Below are 12,024 nucleotides of genomic sequence, written 5' to 3'. Positions count from 1 at the left end.
ATTAGTACTATCTGCCATAAAGCTGGATCATGATCAGAAAGAACATACTCTAGAGTGATAATAACAGCGAAGAATAGGTCCGTTTACAACGTGGATCATTCCCTAAGGAGAAAACTCTCTGGAGGTTGATAAACACAGGCTGTAACAGCTGACAGCAGACAGACATACAGACAGGGGATAAGCCATAATTATAGTCGTGTTTCAGAACTTTTTCAGCGCTGGGGACCCGGGGACTCAGATATGATAGGCTGAGCAACTGACCTACATGCCCAGCCTTCCTAGATGCCTTTCTTATGCATCAAAAGACAAGGAAGGCAGGAAACCATAGGGACGCTCAGGATCCACTTGACTGACGTTTATGAAACACTCTACATAGTAACCGTAGAACATACTTTGTTACCAAAGCACAGTGAACATTTACCAGGTCAGATGGTACTTGGAAGCACATGACAAGTTTTCAAAAATTATTTAAATGACTCAAAATATAATTTATAAAGATTTTAGAGGTCAAGGGAAATGAAAAATTTCATCAAGTTAGGTGGGATTCAGCTAGGCTATTACTCATGTGGTATTAAAGGACGCTAAGCATCACGAAGATGACCTCAGTTTGAGTTAAGAAAGTAGGAAAATTGAAAATTTCATAACCAAAAACAAGAAAAACAAACAAACAAAGGAACCAACAAGGAAACCAAAAAGCAGAAAAGAAATCATTACTTTCCGGAATGGGAGGGGTCAGGTTTTTATACTTCCTACCGGGATAATACAGGGCTATTGTTTATAGATTTACATCAATAAATCAAGCAGTTTTGACAATTTCACCAGATACTAAAGCTCACTCAATGAGGAAACAACAGTGCTTGTTGGACAAGTGAGTGGGAGCTAGGGCAGGGTGCTGAGTGGGTGTTTTGGGGGCATTATGGGCTTTTTTTTTTTTTTTTTTTTGTCTATAAGAAACTGTTTTTTGTTTTGTTTTTGAGGAGAAAATCACCCAAAATTTAATACTGATCTTTCCGCATTGGGAAGGTTAGTTTTGGATATGTCCTGGAAGACCCTCCATAGACAGAACAGGCCTGCAGGAAAGGCCAACAGCGGAGGTGCTGTACGTGGCGGCAGAGTGCTCTGCGAAATGGCCCAGTCTGTCCCTTCCTTTCTCACTGCCTTAGAGGCGGCCCGCAGACTCCCAAGCTGGAACAAGTCGGGGAAGCTGTGCGCCTGCGCAGTTCAGCCAACGCGCTCTCCAGAGTCTGCTGCCGGAAGTCTGACCTTTGGCTCTCGCTGCACATTCCCTTCCGGGGTCACGCTGAACTTCCGGGTATCTCTGACAGGGTTGTCTACGCCGCCTTTTCGGCGATTTTTTAGTCTTCCGCCTTTTTTTTTTTTCCCCTTTCTTTTTGTTGTCGATACCCCCAACTTAACACGCCCGCGCGGGCCTGGCCTTGGGCTCGCGACTTTCCGCCGCCCTGCCGGGTCCTAGGTTGCCCGCCCGAGCTGGGCCTCGCTGTGCCGCGGGCTGCTCCTACCTCTGCCTGCTCGGGCGGCAGCTCGGGCCTGGGAGCGTGTTGGCGGGCAGTGCCCCTGGGCCCTGCTCGGCCCTTCGGCGTGGACGCCGGTGAGTTCAGGGGCTTCGGTGGGATGCACGTGTGTAGGCCCTGGTCCCCGGCCGCGCGCGTGAAACTTTTCTGAAACTGGCGTTGTGTTTTGCGCGGGAGCCTGGAGCTCCCCAGATTAGGGGCGTTCCCAGGCCGCTGGACTTTGTGAAGAATGTTGGTGCCGCTGGCTTCTCTGATTCTGTCTTCTCGGTAGTTCTCATGTCGCCTCCCGCCCTTTCCTCACTCCCTAGACCGAAAGAGTAAGACTGTCTTGATACTCCCTCCTGGAGTTCCAAAAGGCAGTGGAGACCTAAGGTAAATGTCGAAATTAATTAACTCTTGTGAAAGGCATTTATCTTTAAGACAGGTTGGGACTGTCTGATGGTCGAATACACTTTTCTTAGTTAGATTTGTGGTGAGGGTCTCCGTCCTTTATCTGGGTAAGAACCCGGGGGGTATGTGTTTTCCTGATGTCTGTGATTTAAGTTCCTTTTCTTGTTTTGCCCATTTGATCGTTGTTTAAAATAATTCATTTGTTGATAAAAGAAAGGGAAGAGGAAAAAATTGTGCAGGTCAAACAGGGTTGGAAACTTATCAAGTTTAGTGTATGGTTTTTGTGAGGTAAGATCGAGGGTTCGTTTGTGTACAGGTACACTACAATCATAGTATATAGTTTAGTACTTATAGGGCTTTGTTGTGCTAACAACTATTAACATTATTAATTTGTACTGATTAGTAACCTATAATAGAAATATTGGTGTGAATAGCCCCAATTGTGTGTAATCGAGAAATAGAGACTTCAAGTGAAACTTGATCATGTGAGACATGTCCATTTGGAGTCCTGTTGCTAGGTTTTCCTCTTAACTCTTGGATGGAGTTTAATTTGTAATAAAAAGAATGCCCTGTTCAAAGCCTGAAGGTGGTTTTGACAGTGCATGCTGAGCAGAATTTAGGAGTTAGTCTTCTGTTGTGGAGAAAAGAACTGACCAAAGACTCTTGGGCAGAGTGGACAGAATGGACACGTAACTTGATTTAGCCATAGAGTTCTTGCTTATAGTAGGTAACTGCTACTTTCTAAGGAATCCTGAAGAGACAGTTATGTAAACTTGAGTAGTCAATAACTTGTTGGAGAGATCAATTTGACTACAATTAATTCCAGTTGCAAATTACGAGACCAAATACGGTTACTAGAAATACTTTGAGACTGTCTTGTCTTGTATCTGTTCAGTTACACTTAAACTTGTATTAATATTACATTGGTTTAAGCATATTAGACAAAATAGTCTAAGGTTCTTTTCTCAAGGCAAGAAGTAGTCTAATGGTTATTAAAAACTGTACACATTTTCCTAGATTACCCTGTTTTACTGTTGAGTACAGATTTAAAAGCCAATAACTTCTAAGGTATGAAAAGTAGAATACTGTCTATTTCTGGGTGCTACTATAAAATTTATCATACTACTACAGAAAGTGGGAATAACTTACAGGTAGTCTCTAGTGGGGGAATTTCACTAAACTATAAAGAAAATGGTTAAAATTTTATATAAAGTTCTGGAATAGTGCTAGTTTTACTTGATCTTACTTCAGTAAACTATTTTATAAATATCTCTTTTGATTTGCTTTGCTATTCAGTCAAGGTCTCTCTATATAGCCTTGGCTAGCCTAGAAGTTAACCTTGTTTTCTGGACAAGGCAGGTCTTGAGCTCACAGAGATCTGCCTACCTTTGTCTTTTAAGCGATGGGATTAAGGGTGTGTGTGCACCATCACACCTGTCTCCCTTGTACTTTTGCAGTAGATCATTGTTTCAATATCGTTACAGTGATTATTGACATAATATTAGAAAATATCTGGGCTTTGATTTACTTCTTATCTAGAGGATCATATAGGCTGAGGGGGTGTGGTGGTGGGTTAAGCCTAGAATGCTGTTGGTTAAATTTCTTAGGAGTGGTTCTGTTTTGAAGTCTTGTCAAGTAAGTTTGACTTAAGGGTCAAAATTCCTGAGAGAACCTGACTAGTATTTTATTTTAGGACTCCAGAAGAATGAATGTTTCTCAGAAGCAGGCTGGTATCTGTGAGTTCAAGGCCAGCCTGGTCTACATAGAGTTCCAAGACAGGAAGGCTACACAGTGAGACCCTTTCTCAATAAAATAATAAATAAAAATTAGTACTTATTTTGCATTTGAGTATGCTGAACTAGATGTGTACCCTAGAATTTTTGGCCATAACAATTGTAAGCCTAGAATCATCTGGTGTTAATGTTGCAGAGTAGGTCAGTGTACCATGTCATCTTTGACTTGCACTTTGTTTGGATTTGACCGTGTAAGGATAGACACATAACCTGGAGCTTATTACTGACATTTCTTCATCTTTACGTCTGAATGCAGACATAAAGACTTGTTTGGGTCCAGAAGTAAAAAAAAAGCATATTGTTTATTGAAACTGGAGTCACTGTGTGTTTGCTGAGGGCCATATCTGGTCCTCTATAAGGTCCTCAGTGCTCTTGACCCTGGAACACCCCTGTGCCCCTTGTTTGCTTTCAGAGGTAGGTTTTCACTCCTTTGAAACTCAGGCGACCCTTAAACTTCACATCCATGTGCCTCAGCCTCCTGAGTTCTGGGATCTTAGGAATGTACCACTACTGCTAGCTCTGAGATAGAACTTTCTTGTTTTGTTTTTTTGAGAGTCTTCTTAGGCCCAGGCTGGGTGTGAGCTTGCTGTGTTTTCCCAGCTAGTCTTAAACTGCTCATCATCCTCCCTTAGCTTCCCAAGCACTGGGGTTTCAGGGGTTTGCCTCTTCGTGTATGACTTGAAATAGAACTTTTTAGTTCTAGTTTTTCTAAGTCTAGATGCTTTTACGTAGGGCCATGGTTTCTATATTCCAAAAAACAAAGATGTCAAGCAAAATACATTATAGCTAACCACTTAATGACATTTTCCATAAACCCTATGAAAAAGATTGCTTCCGAATGAGAAGTTAGTTCAGGGAAGCAGAATATAGGGAACCAAATCTTAACCACCCTTTTCCTCTGAGCAGTGAAATTCAGAGTACAGGTCACCGTAAACCTTACAGCAGGAAGTGTAGACTTGGAAGAATTGGGCAGACTAATTTTCTATATGAAATACTTTGTCTCTGGTACAAATTAGAGTCAGGCATTTGGAATGAGGTCTGATAATAGTGATAAGTTGCCTATCTACAACCTATAGTGAACCTTGGATTGGTGAATCTATCAACCTAGGAAATTTTAATCCCACAGAATTGAAAAACAAGGAACAAAATTTATATGCTCGAGTTTTAGTTTCAGGCTCCTTCAGCCCCCTTTCTAATCTTAGAACTTTCCCAGTCTTCTTAGCTTTCTTCTCTAATTCATTTAACTGTCTAGGTATTATTTTTCCTTTATTAAAAGCTTTTGTAGTTCATTATTTTGTTTATTAGAAAAGAAAATCTAGTAGTTTTTGGAGCCCGAGTAATCCTTTACACATAATATATATACATAAAACTTGCAGTGTTATTATACAAATTCATAGTAAATATATGCAAATACAACAGATATAGTAGAGTTATTTTTAACTTTTTTTCTTTTTTTTCCCACTCTTACTTAATTAAATTTTTTTTTTTAAGACAGGTTTCTCTGTGTAGCTCTAGCTGTCCTGGAATTGTAGACCAGGCTGGCCCTAAACTCAGAGGTCTGCCCACCTCTGCCTCTGCCCCCTGAATGTTGGGATTAAAGGCATGTGCCACCACATCCAGAATATGTGGGCCAGCTTATGATCCCAGGAACAGTGAGTGATCGAGGGCTCCCTTTCCCGCATAGCCCCTCTAGCGTTTGTTTTTCATTTTCTTGTTTATCTTTGCTTTTCTGACTGGGCTAAGAAGATATCTCAAAATTGTTTTGATTTGCATTTCTTGAGTTTTATCTTAAGATCATCTTTCTGATCTTGTTGAGGAACTGTCAACTTCCCTTTTCTATCATTCTGGGAATTTACCCTAGTCTGGGTTTTCTTTCTTTTGAGACAGAGTCTCACTATTTTAACCCAGCTGTTTTGAAACTCAATATATACCAGGCTGGCCTTGAAGTCTTGATGATCCACTTGCCTCTGTGTCTGAAAACAGCTTTGCATCTCCCACCTTATCTCCCGAATGCTGGGGATTACTAATGTATGTCATTTTGCCTCATCTTTTTCTTTTTACTTTCCATATCTACAAATATTTTCATTTTCCCCATAGACAGGGATAGCCTTGTGATTTAACAATGGCTTACATAAGCTTTAAAGAGTTAAAGGCATTAATTTGTGTCTTGTGGCTTCTACTGTTGCTATTAGAAAGTGCAGAGACATTTTGATCCCCAAGCTTCTTAATATTTCCTTCCCTAGAATATTGATAAAATACTTTTCTCTGGTATTCTGAAATTCCATCTGTGTGTATGTATATTTTTAGTCCAGGACAGTTTTCTCTTTTATTTGTTCAGTGATTTTCTTCTTTGTGTGTTTTTCTGTTTTTCATGAACTTTGCTGAAATGATTGTGTACTTGGGTTCTTTAGGCTTTTATCATCATCATTATTATTAATTATTTTTACTTTTTGTTCATTGTTATACTTTCTGCTTATTTCCCATTTTTCCCTCCCTCCCTCTTTGATGATTATTTTAAGCATGAGCTATTAGAAGTCTAAATGGAAAATAATATGTGCTTGGCAGTTATTAGCATTTCTTGTATATAAGCTAGTAAGTTATTTTCTTTTGGGGGCTGGAGAGATGGCTCAGAGGTTAAGAGCACTGACTGCTCTTCCAGAGGACCTGAGTTCAAATCCCAGCAACCACATGGTGGCTCACAACCATCTGTAATGGGATCTGATGCTGTCTTCAGACCAGCTACAGTGTACTTAAAGATAATAAATAAATCTTTTTTAAAAAAAAGTTATTTTCTTTTTTATAGCAGACCCTTTTACTGAGTTCTGTCATTTTGCTTATTGTTATTTTTACACTGTTCCTCAGTTAAGAATTTTCTAATTGCCTATTTTAAGAAGGTGGCCAGGGAGTATCATTTTTACTTCGTTTTCTTGGTTTTTGTATGCTACCTTACCTACCCCTTTGAAGACTACAGCTTTGTTGGATTAGTCATTGAAAAAAATTGTAAAAAGAAGCATCTAAGTATCTTACTACGTTAGTAAGGTGCTCTGTTCTCTATAGCTTTGCTTCCTCTATGGAACAACACTATTTTGTTGTGTCTTTTATGTATAGACATTGAGAAAAATCTTGGAATTTTATGAATTGGTAGGTGACATACATTCTTCATTTCTTCAGATATGTAAAGTACTGTATCCTAGCCAGGTTGTCACATGATAGCTTGTACCTTTTTATGAGTGAGGTTGTGAAAATGTAACTGTTTGAGCAATTTAATTACATCTCTTGAATGATTTGGTGTTAGATTAGAATAGTACTGATAAAAGATTTGTTGCTATTAAGGTAAACTTACTAGAGTATATTCATCAGAAAATTTGAAGCATGCATAATATTGAAAATGTTTGAATGTGGTTCAGATTTTAAGTTATCAGTGATTTGTCACCTACAGTAGAACTTAAAGCCTATTTAAACTACCAAAAATAACTTTACAAATGAAATGACTAATTTGATAGCTGGTTGTTTTAACTAGAAGATACTTATCAAAGAGTTCTTCCTCCTTAAGCTGTAATAATATAGTATTGTCTTTTTAAATTATAGGTAGAAGAATACATGTTTACCTTTAGTGAACAAGAGCATGTTCCCAAACTCAATTTTGGGTCGTCCACCCTTCACTCCAACCCACCAACAGCATAACAACTTCTTTGCTCTCTCACCAACTCTTTATTCACACCAGCAACTTATAGATGCACAATTCAACTTTCAAAATGTAGAGTGAGTACAGTGTTATATTGAACTATCTCATTAAATTGTTTTCTCTTTGAAATAAAGTATTTGTGTTCAGTATTTGAAAATAGAGAAAATATTATTAAACCTTGGGGTGGTTGTTTGTTTTGCTTTTTGACTAGTAAAGTATTTAGTTTGTGTGGAATTTTTGGTTCTAAGGAAAAATATTCATATTACTATTGTTCTTTGCTTTTGGTAGCTTGTCTAGAGCTGTGTCCTTACAGCCCCTGACATACGGAACTGTTAGTCCAATACAGACCTCAACATCCCCATTATTTCGAGGAAGGAAGTAAGTATTTCTCAAGTGTTTGGAAGAAATGTTATAGTCCCGAGAACTATGTAACAATTGTATAAAATTACATGGACAGTGTAGCCTATTTGAGTCTTTATACAAAAGCTGAAGGGTGCAGACACAGATGCTATGGCTGTAATTTGACATCTGTCATTCTGCTTTATGATTAACATTACACATTTTCTGGATTGTCCCTGGAAGAGATATATGCTGATTCTAAGAATACTGACTTCATCAGTTTTGTGTATTTTTTTGGAATTGCCTTAGTAGCCACGAGTAAAGATAAGTTCCATTAGTTCATAGAGCTATTTTTTAAAATTAAATTCGGTATTTTAATCAAAGATACTCAGTGTGTATGCTGTAATTAATTTCAGTATTAAAAATAACACATGAACATTTATGTGTTCTGTATACTTTTATTTATGAGTAGGAGTTCCAGTTATTTTGTGATTCTGCAAAGATAGAATAATCCCAGAGGAGCAGTGTAATAATAAAACCTTTAGATGGTGTTGGCCCAAAGGATTTGTCATAAGATATTTTATGTGAACAGCTTAGTAAATATCATTTTCCTTGTCAACTTACTTATCTCCCTCCTGGGGTTTGAACTCAGGGCTTTACAGAAACTTGGCAGGCTTTCTGTTCGAACTTAACTATTTTTTTGAAAAATTTCAAACTTTTGAAATATGCAAAAGACAGTATAAAGGATATCTGTGTGCTCTTTTGCTAGGTTCATTGGTTGCAGACCTTAGCTGTTTATTTTGTCTCTTCCCACTCTCACAATTCCCCTTAATTATAAGAAGGGACATTGTTGGCATTACTATACTTTATCTACAACATCTTAGCCTTTTCCTTATAGAAACACATGTAACCTTTGTAACCAGAATGCTTTAATCACGCCCAAGACACTTATGTTGATGCATAGCATCTGAAATGCAGCATTGTTTAAGCGTCTCCTGTTGTCTAATACCTTTTATATAGCCTTTATAAAAATGTTCATTTTTATCCCCACGATGAGCCAGAACATAGGTCTGTTCAAAGGCTCTTTAAAAAAAAAAAAAATATATATATATATATATATATATATATATATATATATGTATGTATATGTGTATGTGTGTCACTACATATTACTCAATTTTCTTAACACTTTGTCATCTTTAGTGATTGAATAATGTATAGTCATTCTTTATAGTGTGTTCAATGTGGTGACTCATTTGGTAGTTCAAATGCATATCATTATCTTTATTTTTCTAAGGCATTGGAAGGAAGTCATTTCTTGTGCTGAAAGTACATAGTAGAAGTCCACCAGGGAGTTTACAATGTCTCCTTTTCCAAAGAGTCACAGCGCTGTTACTGTCTGCTTCCGTGTTTTACCTTTCTGTTGTCAGGAAGTTGTGACTTTGTCACTAAGGTATATTTGCTTGTTTTCAGGAGAATAAGCGATGAAAAAGCCTTTCGTCTTGATGGTAAACGGCAGCGTTTCCATTCACCCCACCAAGAGCCAACTATAATCAACCAGCTAGTGCCTTTGTCAGGTGACCGAAGATACTCCATGCCACCGTTGTTTCATACACACTATGTACCAGAGATAGTCAGATGTGTTCCACCTCTTCGAGAAATTCCACTGTTAGAACCTAGAGAAATCACACTGCCTGAGGCCAAAGATAAGGTAATTTTAGTACAGTTGTTGTTTTGCCTTTTGAATTTTCATATAAAGAATATATTAAATGGATCAGGAATACCTAATTTTCTACATTTATTTTTTTTCTAAATATCACTGATTTTTTTTTTCCTTCTGTTATAAGTATACTTTTCAGGATCAGATTTTTTTCTAACTTGCAAAATTTGGGATTAGAACCTGAAACATTTGATTTCTTATTTGTTAGGGAGTTCTCTTGCAACTTGTTTTTTAAGTGAATGAATGGATTATTGGTGGTGGTGGTGGGTTTTTGAGACAAGGTTTCTATTTAGCTCCAGTGGTCCTAGAATTTACTTTGTAGAACAAGCTGGTCTACACAGAACTCACAAAGATGTGCCTGTGTCTGTGTCCAAGTGCTTGGATGAAAGGTGCATACCACTAACCACTACAACGTGTTCTTCCTGTAAAAAACATGGCCGTTCATATGATAATTGTAATAAAATGTTCAAAAGCATTGGCTTTTTGGATGATCTCTGGGGAAATACACATTTAAATGGTGTGATCAAGAAAGATTTATCAAAAAGATCAGTAAAAGTTATTTTGGTTAAATGGAAGCATTTGCTTCTCCTTGGAAAATAATGTTAACATTGGGACAAAGAGTTAGTTACTATCTCATGGTAGAAGAATGTCTCTTTCCTCAGCCGTGTTTAGTGAAAGTTAAGAAGCCCTAGTAGGTAATTGGGAAGGGTGCAGAATGTCCATCATCCTTTTGTTCTCTGAGTGCTACTGTAAGATTCCTTTCCCTGTCTCCCGTATTCCTTTTTTTCCACATCCTTTTAAAATGGACAAGTCAGTAGATTTCAGTCAGCTCACAAAGCTGTGCAGCTCCCTATTCCAAAACATACTCACCACTCCCCGGAAAACCTGTGCTTCAACAGTGCCCACTTTTCCTTCCCGCTTCCTCTGAGTGGAGTCAGGTGATCTATGGCCATTTGTGCCTGGTTTCTTTCATGTCACATAATGGTTTTAGGTTTATCCATGTGTATTTACTTTTGTTTTTGTGTTTTTTGAGACTACTGGCCATATGGTTTAGGCCGGTCTTGAACACACTAACCTCCTGCCTCAGCTTCACTGACTGTCGGAACTGCATTTTTTTCAGTTGAATAATATTTTATTGTGTAGATATATACTATATTTTGCTAACATATTCCTCAGGTGATGGGCTTTTAGGTTTCTTCCTCTGGCTGTTAATAATGGTGCTGTAAATGTCTTGTATACAGAATTTTGCGTGGATATGTGTTTTCACTCTTGATGTTTACACAAAAGTGAAATTGTTGGGTAATATGGTAAAATATGTTCAACCTTTTAGGAATCACCTAAGTGTTCCATAAAGTGGATTTTGCATGTATACAGATGCTCAATTTTGTTTATGCCCCTGTGACATTTTGTGTCTATCCCCCTACTTCCTCACCCCTTATTCCCCACACCCCTCATCTGTCTCTCAGTTCCCTATGTTATTAGAGATGGAATCCAGGGCTTTCAACATGCTGGGCAAACACTGAGTGACTGTCAACGTTTATCCTTATCTTGCCTCTTTATTGGAGCCCTCTGGTATAACAGTGACTTCAGTTTCCATTCCTTTATGTCTGGTGATACTGAGCATCTTATAATTTACTTGGTGGACATTTGTTTGTTCCTTGGAGAGGTGTCCATTTGGATTCTTTGTCCAGATTTTAGTAGGTTGTCTTTTCATTACTGGATTGTAAGAGTTATTTTTATATATGCTAAGTAGTAGCTCTTTTCAGATAGATGATTTGCAAATGTTTTGTCTTTCTGTGATTGTATTTTTAGATTTATTGTAGTACCATCTAAAGCACAAAAATTTTCATTTTTTGTTAGTTCAGTTTATTAGTAAAAACTTTGGTTGCTTGTGCGGTTAGTGTTGAATCTCAGGAGCCGTCTTTCAGTACAGTATCTTGAATATTGATGCCTGTGTGTTACAAGATCGATCTATCATCCATCCATCCATCCATCCACCCACCCACCCACCCACCCACCTATCCACAGCATCTCATTATATAGTTCTCGCCAGCCTGAAACTTGATATATAGATCAGGCTGTCCTTGAGCTCACATAATTCTCCTGAGTGTTAGAATGTGCTCTAAGAATTTTTACTCTTATCCCTTATATTTAGACTTTGATCTGTTTATAATTAGTTTATATATATAGTAGGAAGTAGGCTCCAGCTGTATTTTCCCATGGTTGATTCATTTGTCCCAGGATTATTTATTAAAAAGATTTTATCCCTTCTATGCCATCAGTTTCTTTGAGGTGAAGTAGGAACAAGTAGACAAAATCAGTGAGAAAGATGAGAAAATAAAATGAAAACACCAACATGGGATGTTGTGCTACTTTTGTTTTTGTTTTTGTTTTTTCTTTCTTTCCTCATTCCTCCTTCATTCCTTCTTTGCTTTGCTTTCTAAGTTTAACTATGTTGTAAGGTAAATGCAGTAAATTCTCTAAATATAAATAGTTACTATATATAGGTTTTAAATGTATGCATGCTAGTAGGACATTTAAAGTGGGTTTATTATATATAGATAT

The 12,024-nt window shown here is 37.8% G+C and overlaps 1 protein-coding gene across 10 annotated transcripts in view; it reads left to right on the top strand.

Moving 5' to 3' along the window:
* The first annotated feature begins 927 nt into the window (after nucleotides 1-927).
* The window catches only part of Tent2 (terminal nucleotidyltransferase 2), a 52,316-nt gene continuing 41,219 nt past the window's right edge, over nucleotides 928-12,024 (top strand). For 6 of the 10 annotated variants that reach the window (XR_010063621.1, XR_005500310.2, XM_006231778.4 and 3 more), the window contains exons 1-4: nucleotides 928-1,609; nucleotides 7,304-7,477; nucleotides 7,689-7,778; nucleotides 9,213-9,450. Coding sequence is in view for 8 of the 10 variants with exons in the window: in XM_006231778.4 (XP_006231840.1) it covers nucleotides 7,341-7,477; nucleotides 7,689-7,778; nucleotides 9,213-9,450 (465 nt within the window). In the remaining 2 variants the exon portion in view is untranslated. Of the gene's footprint in view, nucleotides 1,610-1,840; nucleotides 1,905-7,303; nucleotides 7,478-7,688; nucleotides 7,779-9,212; nucleotides 9,451-12,024 lie in introns of all 10 variants that reach the window. The other 4 variants (XM_063282027.1, XM_063282026.1, XM_039102525.2 and 1 more) reach the window with 2 other exon arrangements.

Source organism: Rattus norvegicus, chromosome 2 (genome assembly GCF_036323735.1).
Source record: "Rattus norvegicus strain BN/NHsdMcwi chromosome 2, GRCr8, whole genome shotgun sequence".
NCBI classification, from domain to species: Eukaryota; Metazoa; Chordata; class Mammalia; order Rodentia; family Muridae; genus Rattus; species Rattus norvegicus.
Note: the sequence above shows the minus strand (reverse complement) of the source record. Positions and strands in the feature narration are given on the sequence as shown.